The sequence below is a fragment of the Falco rusticolus genome, chromosome 3 (genome assembly GCF_015220075.1).
Source record: "Falco rusticolus isolate bFalRus1 chromosome 3, bFalRus1.pri, whole genome shotgun sequence".
NCBI lineage: Eukaryota > Metazoa > Chordata > Aves > Falconiformes > Falconidae > Falco > Falco rusticolus.
Window position 1 is genome coordinate 120393085 of NC_051189.1, and position 18679 is coordinate 120411763.

Below are 18679 nucleotides of genomic sequence, written 5' to 3' on the forward strand. Positions count from 1 at the left end.
AGTTCAGAAGATCCCATAGCTGGTGAACCTGCAACTCTCTGTTACTTATTGATGAGGACAAAGAGCAAAGGACTCAGATTCATATCTGAGTCAGACCAAACCAATGCCTAGAGCAGCCTCGGTTACAACAGCACTATAAGCATCTCCCTCGAACGATACACTACATCACCATGGCCTCTTCTTGCTCATGTGTGGATTTGTACACATGGGATAGTGTGAAGGGGATGTATTTTTTAAGGTGCGAATGCAAGGATACTCAGGTCTGCAGCCATGAGGTTGCAGCCACACACTTTTTCAAAGAGAGCCTTCCTTTTGACATAGTTTTCAAATCACATAACCCTGGGCTGGGGATGTCGGTTAAGGTTAGTGGCCTTTAACCTTCTGTATCTTAGTATTGCTTTCCCCACCAGTTACAGACAGCCGTCCTGATGGGCCCCCTGAAAGCCCAGAGAGTTTGGCTATGAAACAGAAGAACATACATTGACTGTACCTACCCCACTACTATCAGATTTCATCATGGTAATGCTAATGCACAGTAAACAGGCAACATTTCCCTGACAAGACCATGATACCATCGCATACCTCACTCTCAAATCAGGTCAATACCAATCTACAGTTTCATGATGTAAGATTTCAGAATGGGCCTGGTGCCTCCAAAGTACCAGAGTGGATTGATGAAGGTGACACAGAGCCACCAAGGAATCACAGCACTTCTCCTGAAGCAGTACTGGCCAGCTTGACATTCAAAGGTCATTTTCATTGCTCAAAACCACCACAATATCCCTCAGGACAAGTCCAATGGATATTTGTATCAATTCCTTCAGGAGTACAAACACTGACCTGGCTGCCTAATGGCGTGGCTCTCCCAGACACAAGCTGAGGAGACTGTGCAGCGCCCAGCCTGTGCGTGGGGTGATAAACGACTCCCACCTCCTCTGCAGGCAGGTACATGCGGTGTCCCAGTGGGGTGGGGGCTAAATGCTGGTTGCAATGGAGCTATATGCAGTCTTAAAAAATGTCAGGAGTGCAAGTAAAAAGCCACTGCTGAAACTGCATATGGAATGACCTTAAGACTTGCTCTCTAAGAGAAATTTGCTCTTTAAACAGGAGCCCAACAGAAAACTCTGCGGATCCTGTCTACAGTTAACTGTGGAAAAGTCAAGGCAGAAAGACCCACACACTCCTGCAGTCCCCAGGAAGCAGAGGCACAATACAAAGGGACTACAGGGGGCCAAGGGAGGTAGATGCTCCAATGGCTGGGTAACTCAGCTGGAGCCAAACACCTCCCACCACCCAGGTCCTTTTGACAGCCCCAGGGGCCACCACTCCACATCCTGAGATGGCACCACAGGAAGCTGACTGACATTCTTCAGGGAAGGAGTGATGAGGGAAAAACTGAGCTTGAGCACACCCCATGCATGGCATTGCTGAGCCTGGACCCTACACCCAGGTACGAATGTACCTCAAGGCTCAAGGAATCTGCAAGCTGTTTCCAAAACACTTCCCAGCAGGTAAACACAACAAAGCAACTATCCACCTTCACGGCCAGGCAGGAGACATCTTCAAATGGGAGAGACTTTGCAAGGGAAGCCAAACTGCCCCACCCACTCCGAGAGACTCTGGCAGGTTCATCAGTTTGTTCCTTAAAAATGGGCACTGGGTATAATGAAAGTATGAAATCTGTCTTTTCTGGTCTTCTCTGAAAGCCAAGAAATATGATTCCAGCCAGCAGGCTGGACAGCAGCAGGGAAAGTAGCGAGCTGGTCCTGGCAGTGCTACAAGCAATGTAACAACAGGGGAAAGGCAGCTACAGGATTGATGGAGCCAGGAGACTGTGTAGAGGGAAAAAGCAAGTGTTGAAAATGGCAGTGAGAAAGGCAAGAGCTCTAAAGAAATAGAAACTGAGGGGAAGAAGGAGCTAATAAAGCTGCAGCAAGTTCACCTTTTGTGAGAACACTTGCATTTCTTTACAGTCTCCCTCCTTGGTTGAGGCAACAAAGCATGGGATGGCTCCAAAAGATTTGAAACCAACTGCATCCCACTGGAAGGATGGGTCCAGCCAGAAGCAGACCATGTGAAACTAATAAATAAGGGGGAAAATGAGACAAGGAGGAAATTTTCAGGAGGCTGGGGGTGGGGGGAAGACAGTGAAATAATGTCTTGAGAATGACGCACTTTTTGTAAAACATTTTCAAGAGATGGCCAGGAAAGGGGTCTGATCCTTTCAGTATCTCGCACAAAGCACTAGGCACCATGCAGATTCATCTGCAGGCTTGTTCCTCTACTGCAAGGAAATATCCTCGTAGATATAAGCTGCTGAGGCTGAACAATTTGACATGAGAAACCTTGCGGGAGCTAGGCACGGACCGCCAGGTATGCACCAAAGCACCTCGGGAGAACAGCCTGTCTTGCCTGACCTCTTAGCAGTGTGTATGGCATGTAATTTAGATATGAGATTTATTTCTGTGACATGGTGTGTTGCATTAGTGCCTGTGCTTGGTGTTAAACAGCTACTGTATTCTGTCTCACATCCAGAAGGACGGCTGCCTTAGGTCAGTGCTACAGGAACTTTAAAATAAAACATAGCATACGTTCAGAATGACTAATACATTCCCTGATGCTGGCTTACATGGAACATGTTGAAAAAGTTGCTTTATTTTGTGTCTGTTGTTTAGAAAACGTGACTCTGCATCCGTTGTGCTGGGCTCAGGGACACAGACAGCTTCCCCATGTGAGCACAGGGATGTGGGGATGCAGCTCGTCTTGATGGGGAACAGTTGGGGAGCAGCCAGCACCCAACACCTCTCCCCAGGGAGCCTCTGCAGAGCTGCTCTGCGAGGGGCAGGGTGACTTTCATTCATGTTAAAACTGAGCCTCTTTCACCATGTCTAGGAAGGAGCCCGAGTCCCCCTGAAACGGCCACAGCTCTGGGAGAGCCCAGCTGAGGGAAACTGAGGCTGCTCATGGGCTTTAGAGCAATGAAACCCAGTGCGCAGTTAGCCCCATGGCCCCTGTCTGCTACAGGAGGGTGATGGCAACACCCCGAACCCATCGTACCCATCCGTCTGTAGCTTTCTTGCTGTTTCCTGGCTCCCTCCCTCAATCACTTTGGTCGTACCCATCACGGGTCCGCACTCCTTTAGCTCTTTGCGTTCCCCACTCACTGCTGACAGGCATCTAAACCTGCACTGGGTGCACAGCACCTGCATCTGGGTGGGAGGTGAGTTTTGAACAAAGCAGCAGGTTTCCTTTCCCAAAGGAGTATTTTAATTTTTTTATTAGCTAGTTTGATCATTTGTTAACGAAATATTTTTTTAAAAACTAGCAAACTTCAACTAGTAACAGCAGAAAACCACAACTACTGACTAATTAAAGCCTTTTTCTTACATACAAAAAACAAGACCACCCAATGGCAAAAGCAGAACTGATGAACCCTGCTAGGGATTTCTTACATGTCTTTGGCCCCCTCTGCAACACACAGGAAGGATGATCTTTAATTGTACCCCACAGACATGCTACTTATTAGCTGATTGTTTATTTTTGAAAAGATAAACAGAAGTATCAGACCAGTGCTGATTTACTGAAGAGTACTCTGAATTATCTGGAGCTGAGAATTAAGATATACATCAAATTTAGATCTTGCATCCATTCTGGTTTGAGCTACTTTGGTTGGGTGGGATTAAAATCACATTAATATAATCCTTCTTTTCTCCCCCACCCAAACCCCAGGCATCAGAAAAGATCTCCCCAGATCCTCCTTGTAATGGTAACAACCATCAGGAACATCATTTTCAGAAGGTGGCTCTGGAAGGATTTAAAAGATACCGAGCACACTTCTGTCACATCAGAGACAGCTACAAGATGCATTTGTGCTCTTCAGCTGTCTTCGCTCAACCACCCGCTCAGAAAAGATATCGAGGTGCTTGCTAGCTTAAACACAACTCAAAAAAAGAAGAAAATTAATGCAGTCCAGAGTATTTACTGATCTTGAGGGCCAGTTTTTTACAGTGGCTGTGGAAAGTAAGCTGAAATCCAACCATACCTGGACTTCTGCTCACCTCCACATGGCACCTTCACTGACTTGCCATCATTGTTATCAGTAACTCCTATGCAACTGTAACACAGAAAGGGAAATAAAATGAGACACTTACCCTCCTTCAAAGATCTTGATCCTGACTGGCTCCCCTCTTTTGGTTACAAGAGCCTCTTCTTCCAATTTTCCTCTTTTATCCTCTTCCTTCTCAGCTCTAGTTATATCTTTTCGACCTTCATTAGAAAGGGGCGAAGGCAAATGAACCTATCTCCCCAAAAGAGCAAAACAATCAATGATTACATACAAAATCACTCTAAGACAGACACAGACCAAACAGCCTCAGAAAGAGACAGCAACCTACCGCACATGCTGCTCCTGACAGCTAAGTGCAGTAATTAGGACATCCTCTCAACAGCCAGGGCCTCTGCTTCTGGATTTTGAGCCCTGCTGGTTATGTTATATTTACTGTGACTGCTTACAAGTTTTTAAATCACCCCCTGCATATGGTGGCTCAATATTATCCAGTTCTTGCCAGCTGGAAAACTGAGGCATAAAGAGAAGTGTCTTGGCTGGGGTCACTCTGAACATGTGGTAGAACCATAGGTCTCTGTTCCCAAATCCACTGCTCTGTCCTTGGATAATCCTCTCTCTATTATATGCATCTACAAAGGTCTAGAGAGGAGGCATCTGTAGAATTCATATATTTAACCTCAACCTTTGGGTTTCCCCCACATACACGCACATTCACACAAATTTGGACTTTAGCCACATAAACTTGATATAAATCTCTTGACAGTCAAAGCTCTCGGGCGATTTCCTTTCACCAAAACTTGGTTGCCAAGGGCACAGCACAGAGAAAGCCACAAAACCAACAGGAGAAAATAACCCTCAACCTCTCCAGATGTTCCCAGGGTAGAATTTGTTTTTTCACTGTTAAAATTGCCACCCCTTGTTTGGACCAAGGTTTAAGTCATGCACTGACATCTCAGCTAGCATATTTAATGTTATTTGTTATAGTATATGGACCTAAACATTACAGCTGCCTCTCCAGCTCTGCATGATGCCAGGGGAGCTCTCCACACCCAGAATGAGATCTTGGGACATTGCCCCTCTACGACCTAACAGCACAACTAGCAGGGGCCTCCAAAGCTCTGAAAGAGGACTGCAGATTGCCTCTCACCCAAGTGCAAGAAGATCTTTGAAGTTCAACTGAATTACCCCTGTCCTGGCTTTATATATAATTTATGGGAACAGATTGAAGGCATTTGAGAGACCAGGGTTATGAAGAGGGATTTTGGTGTGAACGAAGCCAAAGAACTGGCAGAAGTCAAAAGCAGAGCTGGTCACCCTCTACACTTCATAGTTGCTGGAAAGAGTGGCAGCTCTCAAGGGTGATTCATCTGCCCTACCTTAGACACTTATCTTAAGGGAGGATGAATCACACAAGAGGTGCCTCTTTGTCTCCCATGGTTATAGGGGAAGCCAAAGAGTGATTAGCTCAAACCCAGACTTGCAAAATTCAGAGGGCTTTAACCTGGCCTCCACAGCAGCCAGCTGCCAGTACTGCCCTTAGATTCTCAGCAGGAGAAGAGATGGACTCACTGAGATGTAGCTTTACAAAACTGAGGTCAAACATTTCAAATTTTCCCAGTAATTTCAGAAGCTCAGCTCGGAGCATTACCTGCACCCGGGACTGCTCTTTGCCCCCGGAGCCAGCTCGCGCAGATGATCCCACATCCACACCACCAGACCGACCTAACCCTTCCTAGGTCCTCCTGGGAATGGTCCCTGTCCTGTCCTATCTCCCTAAATGTGCCCAGGAACTGCTCAGGAGAGGGCTATCAGCCCAGGACAGAACAGTGCCAGGAACCAGTTTCCAGCAGAAACAGTCTTGAGCTGTGTCTCTGGGCATGGAGACATCTGTGCCCAGAGGAAATCAGTGGCAGGAGACACACTGAGCACCTTCAAAAATTAGACTTTGGCCATTGTCACTTCACCTCCTGATATGAGCTACATGCTCGTAAAAATGCTAGTGATAACCTTCCCAGTTCAGTCCCTTATTTACTGAGGAATACAAAACAATTGACTTGCTAGATGTAGCATGAGGTTTATTTATTGCAGCTTTTGAAAGCACAAAACATAGACAGATGAAAGGCACCAGAGAGAGCCAAAATCATACAGTCACTACTATCCCCTTTTACAATCTCATTTAATTTACAAAGTGTGCAAGCCCAATACAGTGTAATTAGCCATCCCTACATGCACGCTGGAGCCTACAGTCACTTCAGAATTGATCTGCTCAGTAAATCCCACTGGTAATTTAAAAAACAAGCCAAGTTTGTAGATTGTATACACAGTACTACTGCTTGCCGGTAGCTTGCTGCATGCATAATTGTACAAAATATTTGAGTTTTTTTACATTTTCTGTTGTGTTGACTGACAACTTCTAGTTACATCAAGAAGAAAATATTTAAGAAAAATAGCTAGAGCAGAGTTCACTGAAGGTTGAACTTTCAACCTCTGATTGATGCTACTGCTATGCAGCTCCTGTTAATCGCATCTTCCTGAGTAACCAGCAACGCTGCTTCCTAATCTGTGCTAGTCATAGGCTTTTTAAAAACTAAACTGAGGATTTCACTCCTACTGATCGTCTAATCAAAACCTATTTCTCTGCCTGGCATGAGGTCAATTTATCTCCACTGAAATTACCATAATTTCTGCAAACCTCACTCCTTTAAGCAGCAGGAACTAATGTCAGAACTAACATGAATTTGGCAGGACAAACTCTGACTTTTGCAAGCTGTACCATGAAAACCTTAGCTTCTACAACCAGTCAGCTTTTAAGGTTTTTTCTGAAAGGCGTTTGAGTCTTTTGAGCAAATGCATGCAGTGAAATATGTATTTTGATGAGTAAGGGCTTAACCATTCCTGTCCAGAGCTTAACCTTTAAATTCAGGGTATGAGGGTCTCGTATTTCTGAAACACACACTTGGTGTGCATTTTAGCACCATGTCAGACAGCAAAGCTCAGAGGAGCACAGGCACTTCTGTTGGAGAAATCAAGGATGGTATGACAGATAAAATCCTTTGAAAACGAGTGCATAAATATCGAGCATTAGCATGGTTATTGCACTGCGCAGGTAATTGTCTGCTCCTATGTCCCTAGAAATTCTGTCTTTTGGATTTCTGCAGAAGAATGGGAGAAATGTTGAATAGAAATAAACATTTATTGAATCAAAGTGACTCTACTGTGTATTTTAAGACATATTTATAAGCAGCAGCTGCAGCAGCGATTATGGTAAATTTAATATTCAGAGTTCATTTCATGATACAGAAATAAAATGAATAATCCATCAATATAAATTGACTTGAGATGAATATCAAATTGCAAAATCTTTAGAGCAATTCTGTTTGCTAGTCTACATGAACACGATTTGGATTAAAGGGACCTGCATGGTTCAGCATTAACCAAGAGGGGAAAAGTCTGGCCTCAAAATGAGCTACATAACACTAAGCAGCTACCAGAAGTGTCTCAAAGACTTCTCTGCCTGGCCGGTGCCTTTGGCGAGCTCTGCCCCTGTGAAGCTGCTTGCCTCGCTCCCCTTAACTCTAAAGGCCAGGTATAAAATACCCTTAGATACCTGCAAAAGCAGGCAGACAGCTAAGGACATGAACTACATGGACCAAACACCACATGTGTTTTAACAAGACACCACATCTAACCTACTGAGGCACTTCTATAAATGTCACTGCATGCCTTTACACTTCTTTAGGGGCCTAGAGTACACTTGCAAATCTTCCTTTAATATTTTTAAATACTATAAGCATGCCTCTCCATGTTCATTAATGTGAGATCAGCAGATGCACAACCAGACAGAATCCCATTTCCCCAAGGTAATCCTTTTTCATTTATAACATGCAAAACGTAGGGAATTATAACAGCATTTATTAAAAAAAAATAAAAAATAAAAAAGTTGTAAAGCTATTTGAAATATCAAGACAAATGCAAATCAAGACTAATGCTTTGTGCTTGAGCAGTGGCAGTTCATGGTGTGGTGGTGATTCCTACATGTTCTTTTGATTACAAGGCAAGTAGAAACTGGAGAACAGAAATATGGCACATTGCCTTTGAGCAGGCTTGCCTTTTTTTTTTTTTTTTTTTATTACAGGGGGTTTTCGCTTCTTCATTCTAAAAGTTTCACTGAGAACAAATGCTTACCAAACTGGGAGAGGGATGAATAAACTCCTACTAAACTAAGAATAGCAATTCCCCGTCCCTTGTCCCCCTCTTCCCATGTATCCAAATGGATGAGGAGAAATATATAGGATTGCATTACCTCGGTCATTTTTGGCTTCCTGGAGCTGGATGGGACAAGCCTGCCTGCCTCTGGACGTGGAGCAGTAGCCATGGTGTAGGTTTCCTTGCTCACCTTCTGCTTGGACCTCAGGAGGGACAGGGCTGCTTTAGTAGATATACCTGGAAGGTTAGGATTATACAAGCTAATACACCAGCTGGCATACACTGAAGACCGTCGATCAACTTGCTGGATATGATTTGGCTTTATGTAGTTTAAATAGCACCAACTGACATTAGTGGTTGTGTGGAGACTGGGGAACTGAAGTACCTTCTTCATGTCTGTACCTTCTCGAGACTTCATTGCACTATGAGTGACCTCGGACAGAGGTGCAGCGCTTGCAGGGTTTGGTGGAGACTGCTCCACCAGTTCTTTGGAGTCTTCTTTCTTCACGGGTTGCAAAGATGCCTTGCTGAGGAACTGCTTGCCAGCTGGCTGCTTATACTCTTCCAGTGCCTCAAAACTTGGAGAACCTGAATGGGACACAGCTTGCTGCAAAGTACTTGGGATTTCCTTTGGCTCTGGCTGCTCTAAAGACAAACTAGGTGGTGTTTCAACTTCGACCCTGCCTTGGCTTTCTGCAAGAAAGTGAGATTTATCCTGCTTTTTCCCTTCCTCTATTGCACTGGGTGGCTTCACCACTTCCAACTTCTCTTCTGCTTCAGACACCTCCTCCTCTTTCACTCTTTTCTGTTGTTGTGTTTCCATTGTCAGCTCCAAACTTCCAGCTGGAGAGAGCATCCTTTTGCTTCCGCCGACTGTTGATGGGCCTCCTTCCAGTCCGAGGACGTTGTCTGATGGGGAGGTGAGTGGCATGTAGCCTTTTCGCTCTGGTAAGGGTAAGGGCACTCTCAGATAGGGGCTCTGGAAAATGCTCCTTTGATCCTCCGTGATCATCTGTGCCAGATCGAAACCTAGTCCATGAACATCAGCGCTACAGACTAGGGTGCCCTTGGGCTGGCGATCATCAAATTTCGGGAGGACAATAGAAGAGGAACTGCACTGGGACTGCGTGACCAGGATCTGGGACAGCGTTGTGTACATTGCGCTCCCATAGGACGGCATATTTGTCTGGATGCGAACAGGGACAACAAGTGACACCATTGGGTCTGACCTTGTAGGAACGACGAGCTGAGATGTGGACACAGACACCGAAGGACTTGTTGTGCACGTCAGAGGGTGCAACCTACTGTCCGAGCCATATTCTGTGCACGGGGAAAGATTGGAGGTTCCTGCTGCTGGGAATATACTGGATTTGATCTGTGGTAAATGTCCACCAGCTTCACCTGGCAACTGGAGAGCAAACTGGGACTGAAGAGGCAGAAAAAAGGCTGAAGGGATCGGTGAGGAGCCAGGGTAATGCACTGGCAGGAATGAAGGATGCTGCCTGAAAGGCATGTCGGCAGGGTGTGACATTAACGGAGGAGCGATATGAAGCGGGCCTGGGTGGATGAGCGTTTGGGGGAGGGGCAGTGGTGGGCTCTGAAATATGGAAGGAGGAATCTGGGGCATGGTGAACTGAGCAGAGAGGATGTCGGACATAGTGTGCGCAGCAAAGAGCTCCGCAGACTGCCCGGGCTGAGGCAGGAGGTGCTGGTAGGGAAAGATAGAAACCTGCGGGGACATGAACTGCTTTTCATGCAGTGTTAGCTGTGGTACGGGATGGTGAAACACTTGCAAAGCTTCTGTGTATGGCTGGGTGTATGCTGGCGGAGGGCTGTCTTTTGGCTGACTCTTTTCACTAGGGTAAGTACCATGAGACGGCAAAGGGGATGAAGATGTCAGCTGATGGGGCAGACTTGTTGAAGGAGATTTACTTGAAGAAGGAACGGGATCTTCTGTCTCTGGCCGGCCTGCTGGGGTTGAGTCTGGCTCATGCTCTGGGTGTCTGCTGAGGGATGCTTGCCTGACCAGAAAGCATTTCCTTCTCTCCTGTGGAGCTGAGGAGGCTGAAGGGCCGGGGGTGGAGGCAGGAGTGGATGACAAGCTCCCATAGTCAAATGATTTACTGCGGGTCTCTGACATCTGGGAAGGATGTGACACGTTCGGTGTCTGCTCAGAAGCAGATCTCCGCATTTCCCTGGAATGATGATGGTGGCTTGGTACCATCAACATATGTGAGCCAACACCAGGCGGCTTTGGGTGGGACTCGGAGGGCTGGCTACTTGACTCGGACTTGCTGTGATCTTCACGATCGAACGAGACAGAGTGGCTGGAACTGTGGGATATGCTGCTTTCCTGACTTGGGCTTCGGGTGAGAGAGACTGATTCAAAACTGGACTCTCCGGAGGACTGAGCCATTTCTGCCAGCCGCAGCCTCTTCTTTTTCGGTGGGAGTTTCTCCGCAGGGAGCTGAGAAAGTGTCTGGCTCCTCTGCGGCCACTGAAATTCCTCCGTTTTCTCTGGCTCTTTTGGAGGAGGCTCCAGCTCTGTTTCTGGTCTGTCAGGCTCTTCAGTGACCAGAATCTCGGGGACCTGGATGTTGGGCTGGCGTACCAGCTTGGGCTGCAGGGAGTGAGGCGGGCGGCTCTGCTGGGGGGGCAGCTGAGAGGAGTACTGCGACAAGGGTTTGTCTTCCTCCAAGCTGCTCGCCTGCTCGATAGAATCAGACTTCTCAAAGGAGCTCGTATGCTGGATGACAGATATCTCCTTTGAGGTTGTTCTCCTCTCTTTACCCTCCGCACTTGAAGCCGGTTTGGTATTCCTGGGATGAAAGCTGCCACTGATATCAGAAGGTGTGGATTTACATGTATCTGCTGGTGACTTAATGGATTCACGGGTCAGGTTTAAAGCGACATCAGATGATGCTGGGTTTGCAAACTGAGTTGTTGGCCCAGCACTGGAGGAAGGAGTGTCAGACAACTCGAAAGCTGGAGGCTCCTCGTCATCACCGAGACTCTTTTCCTTTCGCCTCTTTCGTAGTGGGGTGAGCTCCAAACTGCTCCCTAGCTTGTAATGCATGATCTGGGGCCATGTGTCAGGATCCGCAACACTTTTCTCAGTCTCTGAAGAGGTATGGGAAGTGGAAGAATGAGGCTTTGAGAGCTGCAGTTCTGAACAGTAGTATTTCTTATGGGCTTCGTAATTGTCCCTTTTCTTATAGCGAGCACCACATATGTTACACTCATACATGAACCCTTTAACTTTCGGACCCTTCCGTGACTTTTTGGTAAGATCGCTTTCCTTGGTTTCAGGCTCCTCGGGAGGTTTGGAAACAGTTTCTTTGTTCGTGGAGCTAACCTCCTCTGAGATGTATTCCACTCCCAAAGGTAGCTCAATAGCTGGTTGTCGTTTTAGCATTCGAGGATGCGAAGAAAAAGCTTGACTGCGGCTTAAGACTTCAGGCTCCATGATGTGATCATCAAATGAATAGCTACCTCTAAAGGTATGTGGGGAGCTTATAGTGCATGCAGCAGAAGGCATTGAGTGGCTTCTTAGGAGAGGCACTGTCTCTGTGGCACTGTGGGATTGCTGAAGTGACAACAATGATTGTTCGGGCTTAATTTTTTCACCGTGGGATGTCAACACTTTTGATGCATCCAACTGGCTACTGGAACCAGACTTGATATCAAACTGAAACGGTTCCCTATATACACCAGACTTTGGAGATTCAATGCTGCTACGTCTAGATAAAGAGCTTCTTCTAGGCTTAACGCTATCTATTTCACTGGTATCTACAACAGCTTCATTAATTGTAATTAGCTTAGTGATGTGTTCAATGACCTGTGTTCTAGGCACAGATAATGGTACCATACTAGGTTTCTCTTCGGTAGACAAGTGTGGAAACCCCTGGGTTGTGTTTGCAGCTAACGCTGCAGTCCTTTGCCCAATCCTACCACATTTCCCAAAAATAATTTCTGCATAAGATTTTGCATTAGTATTTGGTGGGCTGATCTGCTGCTCCGCACTTTCTGATCGTGAGAAGTAGCCTGACTCGGTACTCCCTTTGCTCCCAGGGCTCAGGAAAGCTTGTTCATCTATCACCTTCTTCCGTTCGCTTAAGCGGAGTGCAAGCTTCTGCTTTATAGTATGGGTATCTTCAGATTTATGGCTCAGAGCATGGTCTGACGAGGGCTCCACGAACTGGCTGCTGTCCTCAAGAGATTGGGACATACTGGAATGAGACAATGAACACCGGTCATGGCTGGAGCCTTGGCTCCCCCCACTCAGCAGGCTGCTGGACAGCAGGGTGTGCTTCCGCCTCGGCGACAGCTCTACTGAGTGGCCTGACATCGCACCCGTTTCCTCCTCTGAATCTGTGCTTTCTCCTTCTGTTGGCTCTTCGAAGTCCTCCCCACCAATCCTTTCCATTTCCAAGCTCGATGGATACATCTCTGCTCCGATCCCTGAGGCCAGCCCAGCTTTTATTCGATGAGCATGAGATTTCCTATGTTTATATAAGTTGCTCTTAGTCTTAAAAGAAAAGCCACATGGAATGCAAGGGTATGGCCTCTCACCCGTGTGTGACCTGATATGTTTTTGGAGCACACTTGGCTTCGCACAAGGCCTGCTGCAGTACTGGCAAATATATTTGCCTGGCTTCTGAGGTTTCTTTTCCTTCTTGTGCACTTCCTCAGCTTGTTTTAAGGAAACTTGTGAAGGGCGAGGGATATAGACCTTTTGAACAGATGGCATGTCCTCTCCAGGAATGATTGGTGAATGGGAAGGTAGGAGCTGGCCGTGGTGAGAGTGAAGCCCAGGTGATGAAAAGGAGCCAGAGGGACCTGGTCTTACTGGATCAACTAGCTGCCACGTGGGACCTTCGAGGACATGTTCTGGTTTCCCAGGAGACATAAATGCTGGTGACAGTGCGTGCTGCTGAAGCTGTGAAACGTGGGGAGGATGCTCAAAAGAGGAAGGCTTAGGTTGCTGCTGATGTCCAGTCTTCTCCTGAGACTCCTCTCTTGGAATCGGCAAAGAACCAGAAAAGTGCTGCTGCGATATGATATCTCGGAGAGGGGTTCCTTGCGAAGAAGCAGAGCTGCCCTGGTACGTAGCTGCAGATGAAATACTGGCTTGGAAAGCCTCTCCTTTGGGAAGCCTCTTTCTTGGACTTTCCTCAGCCTTTTTTGTGCTCTTCTGGCTTTGTTCAGGATCCATGACCTTAAAAGGGTCTTTGAATGCTATTTCGGGAAGGTTTTGGCAGGCTTCATTTATGAATAATAAAGGTCTCTTCTGTAGATTCCCTGTTTTGCCTGCATTTGCTATGAAGCTGGAGCCACCAGGAGATGGTTGTTGATTTAAGATTTTACTAAAGTGTCACTAGTTGCTATTTGATTCAAAAAAAAAAAGTTTCAAGGTCAATAAAGTTCACATTGGTAACACATGACAAACTACTTCAAAGAGAGAAATTTTTCCAAAACTTTTAGTCCAAATATTTTCCTTGTGAACTTGGTTAAGGCTTTAAACCTTGCCATTTTATTTCAGTTGACAGTGGCAAGCCTTCAAAGTCAAGATGCAACCCACAATGTGTCTCTTGTTTGTTATGCAAACCTTTGAAAACTTGAGACTTTAGTGCTCATCTCATAATGATCTTTTTTTCCTGTGCAAGGAAAATAACACTGAATGGTGTATGTCCCCCTGTGTCTTCCTTCTGTTCCACTTCTGAGTTCAAAAGCCTTGGAAAAGTATTTCCCACATTTCTGTAATTACATCCAAAAGAAAACAAACAGGAAAAAAAATTACTTCAGCATTTGTATTTAAGTAATTAAACACTGCTACTTCCATAGAGGATAACAGTAAATATTTTGCACAAAAGTAATTCAGAATAACTGACTGAATGTCTACCATTCATGAGACAGTGCCATTAAAAGTAATCTAAACATACATTGTACTAAGTCAAACCTCAGGGACTCATGCTCAGTTTAATGCACACACAACCTGGCTCTGCAGCAGTAACCAAAGACAGTAACTTGAAACACAGACAGTTTTGAAAAATGTATCAAAACAGTTTTAAACTTGAATTCCTTCTAATCTTCTGCAAACATTTATGGTTTTACAATATGATTATGTTTCCCTTCCAAACAGACTACATAGTAAGGGTGCCTAAATACAAAGCACTGCCTAATGTAGCACATACATTCACTGACAAATAAAAAGCAAGTCTTTTCTGCATAAAATCTGCTCTTAAGCTTGTAATAATCTTCAGTGTCATTTACAACAGCAGGTAAAGAGAAAGAACACACATGCTTTTACCCAAACCTTGCCTCTTTAATTTCCTGCCTTTTGTTACCAAACAATGTTGCAAATCCAACCTCTATAGTGTGCGTGTATTTTGTCCGGGCAGGATGTGAAATTGGCTGTCTGGAAAGGGGAACCCTTCTTACAGTGAGTTTGAATGGGTGGCTCTATTAAACCTACCACCCTCGTCAGCAAATATAGCTGTTAATGAGACACTCGGAAAGGAAATTCTCTGATTCCACTGCAATAAGACAGCATTACCAAGAGATGGAATAGCAAATGGGTGGGATACTCCTAAGGAAAAAAGGACGGTGCTCTTTAGGTGAAGTAAATTGATACATGTAATTTACAATGAGAAAAGAACTATCGCCTTTCTTTACAAAGCTATTATCTGCCTTAGGGTGCAGTGCCTTGCTATGACAGAATGGCATCAGTTTAATTATGGGAAATTGCTCATAGCTCTGCTGCTTTGATCCTGTCCCATGCAGGGGGAGGGTGTGTGGCTGCGGCTGAAGTGTAAACCCAGCAAAACAGGGAAGCACAGGGGACTGAGGTTTCAGCTGCACAATGGTATGACTTCATCTTGGGGAGCAATGGTGAAGAGCCAGCAGAAGAGGTTGGTTGCGTTCAACATAAAGTCCTGCAAGATTACCCACTCCTTAGTCATTCCCACAACCCTGTGGACCCTCCACATTCAATGAGGAGAGAGAGAAATGGAGCATAAAGCAACTTTGATTTTGCAGAGTCTCAAGATATGACAACACCCTAGGACATATCATGACCAACTAGACTTTACAAAAGTGGTTAAAAACTGCCTATTCTTTGGACAGGATTGTTTTCACCTAATCTTAGAGGGCCAGAAGTCAGGGTTCGAGTCCTTAGACACAGCTCCTTATACTATCACAGACAGGCAGGTGCCGATGAGGGACCCAGCGGGGGCAATGAGTCCCACATTAAGGTCCCAGTTCAGTGAGACTGATTGCCCTGAGATGTCAGCTCATATTGACTGGGTTCATGGCTTACTTGGCCAGTTGTGGCACCCACATCTTAGGTGAATATACAGAAAATCAGTCCTGTCATTAAACTTCACCTTCCTTTTCCTCAAATATAGGCTCTGCTCCTCTCCAGCATGAGCTTCACCTCTTCCCAGGACCTCCAGAGCACCTGCACTTGCCCCAGCCTGCTAAGAAAGGTGCCTCATGTTTATGGGCTCATTGCTATGAAGAATAATTAATTACATTTTGAAACCCCTTTTTGGAGAGTGCTGGCTCTTCAATGCTGACTAACACCAACCATGGTCTGGGCTAGGCTTAGAGCACTGTACTTACAGCACAGGACTTACTTAAGATCAAAGACAGCTGCAGAGCTGATTTATCATGTAGATTTTTGCCCAAGATGCTGTTCTTTGCCCCACTCATGGCACACAGGGCATGTTAACTTGGTAGAAATGGAGTTAAGCAGAGATTTTTTCAGCAAGCATAAAGCGAACGCTGCCTCCCACAAGCTCAAGCACTCACATTTAAGAACTGCCAACTCAAGAATGCCTGAAAAACATTTTAATAGTGTTTTCTCCTATAGGCTCCCTTTTCACTCCTAAAGGTATAATAATTAGGAATAATGTGAGGAAGCTTCCTGAGATGATTCAGTATCATCTCAAATGTTCATACCATCCTCGGTCTCCTCTGATGAACACATGGGCCCCAGCTGACTTTGTTAAGAACTCTGCACAAAAGTTAACATTTAAAGAATTGGTCAACAAAAAGGCGCACCTGCTGCCTACAGCAGCGAGCACAGCCATTCTCGGGCAATTCAGGCTACTTTCCACATATTTTTTCCATTACTGGAAATGGACCCTGGAATGGCAATGGCAATCTCCTAGCTGGATGCAGTTACTCCAGATGGAAAGCACTCCAAAGAAAATTCAGCAGTGAAAATGAAGTGGTAGTAAAAAACTAGGTCCACCCAGTTAAAAGCTGTAGGAGGCCTTCTCCCCTGTGAACCTCAAGGCATGGTGAAGGAAGGGAATGAGAGCTTCCAGCAAGCTGGCTGCAGATGCCTGGCACTGCTCCGCTCAGCTCAGATACAACCTAGAGTAACTCAGGAGCATCTCGTTGCATTACACCAGATAAGAGATCTTGTTCCCACTGCTCTGTCTTTCACTTGGTGCATCCCTCCAGCTGGCAGAGGCAGGGGGGCTGGCACAGGCCAGCCCTCCACAGAGCTCCTCTGCACACAGGCAGATGCCTGCTGGCTCCTGGACTTAGTGGGACTAAGGTGGGTGGGAAAAGAGACTTTTTTTTTTCTTCCTTATTTTCCTTCCAGTTTCTGTCCTCCTTACCTCAGTCAAAATCTACCTTCAGACTTGAGCCTTTTAATATTCATCACACTTCCCCAATTCTCCCATTTTTTCTCAGAAAAGGCACATCTTTTGGTTTCACTTTCATCTCCTCCTCATGACCCGAGTAGCTTCTTCTTTCTGTCATGTGTTATGCCTCTACTATTTTTGCTTATCACTTTCACTTAGTGTGTATTCTGCACTGTGCTCTCTGCAGAGCAGCACAACAACAGCTAATGCACAGCAAGACAGCACATGGCATTGGCACATCAGCAAATCTTTTAAGAAAAAAAGTCACATGGATTTTGTGGCACATGGTTTCCAGCTGTTAACATTGCATGTCTGTGGGCATATCCAAAGTACAGGCACTAAAACTGGGCATTCCAGCTATTATTTCTATTCAAACATAATTTCTTAGGGTTTTACTCTACATGCAATAGAGCGAACATGAACAGAAATGCCTGTTTCATTTGCAGTGCTGCTAGAAGATCTGCCTGTTTATTGCTTGTGATAACTTTTACGCCATTTGGGCAATTTTAACTAAACTTAACTAATTACCAACATCTGACATATGTTAAATATATTTTAAATCTTAGAAGTTTTGTGGAAGTGAGTGAACTAAGTAAAACAAAAGTTCCTATTGCTGCTCCTCTGAGGGACAGATGCAGCTCCCTTCTTATTGGCAGCCATTAAAATGTCCCATCTACGGAAAAGCCACATTCAGCATTTACCCCTTTTTAATTTACCGAGGAATCAATCTGGACAGACACATCTGGACAGAAACATTTCAGTAGCTCAATATGTTCCCCAGTTCTTGCAAAAAACCTGCAAGTCCACACTTTACAAAAGCAGATGAGGTGATGGGCAAAGCACAGGGTGGTAGGGCACTCTGCTACCTGGAGATTGTGGCCTTTGCAACTAGATCCCAACTGCAGCTTTGAACAAAAGGGCAGGTGCCGCCTCAGACATTCAGAGTGATTCATGACAGAGGGATTTACAACGCAAACTGGGCAGCTGTAGTAGATCCCCTGTCACTACCTCTTGTAACTAGGCTTAGAAATATAAAATGCTACTGCAGCACTGGGAGGACGCACCAGGCAAATGCTTCTCAAATATATTGAAGATAAAGCAAAATAAACCAGACAAAGAGCAAAGCAAGTCCTGCTGCCAGGTTAAGCCCACTGCAAAGGACAGTGCACACATCCAGGCTAAGTCACTAGAGAAAAAACAGAGATTACTTACAGTGGATTTGGTAGTCTGTAATTTTGATGCTGTCTCTCTTCTGTTTGCCCACAATTTAATTCAGTCTGTAAAAGAAACAGCATGTTGGAATTGCAATGCGCGTACATTAAAATGCCATCTCAGCAGTGAGCACACAGGACTTACATCAGGTGCCCTGATGGAGAGGATTGCTTGGTAACCGAAACAGTACACAAACTGAGTCCCAACAGCTGGAGAAGCCCTTGGTGACTGCATTCACCTCCTTCAGCACGTGTGCCCTGATGGTGACGTGCATGCTTACAGCAACCACAGCGCCAGGGGCATTCCTCCTCCTGGACCAGTGTCAGCTGCAGGCAGATGCAGCACAGCCAAGGCAAAAGCTCCACAGCCTGGCATGGATTTCAGGTCTGCTCAGATACTGAGTATTCAGATCAGCACACAGGTGCCACAGCCCTTCCTGCAAAGCTCCTATTTAGTCCTGAGTTTTGCATTTAGACCACATTCAGTTTTAAGTAGACCATTCAGTTCCTCCATACTTGCCTTCCCCAAATTTCCT

The 18679-nt window shown here is 45.6% G+C and overlaps 1 protein-coding gene across 1 annotated transcript in view; it reads right to left on the reverse strand.

The window, feature by feature from the left end:
• Positions 1 to 18212, reverse strand: part of HIVEP3 (HIVEP zinc finger 3) — a 70019-nt gene extending 51807 nt beyond the window's left edge. The window contains exons 1-3 of the mRNA XM_037381538.1: positions 18145 to 18212; positions 8370 to 14029; positions 4152 to 4297 (exon numbers count right to left, since the gene is read on the reverse strand). Of these exons, the coding sequence (XP_037237435.1) occupies positions 4152 to 4297; positions 8370 to 13487 (5264 nt within the window). The 5' untranslated portion in view covers positions 13488 to 14029; positions 18145 to 18212. The remainder of the gene's footprint in view (positions 1 to 4151; positions 4298 to 8369; positions 14030 to 18144) is intronic.
• Positions 18213 to 18679: the final 467 nt, after the last annotated feature.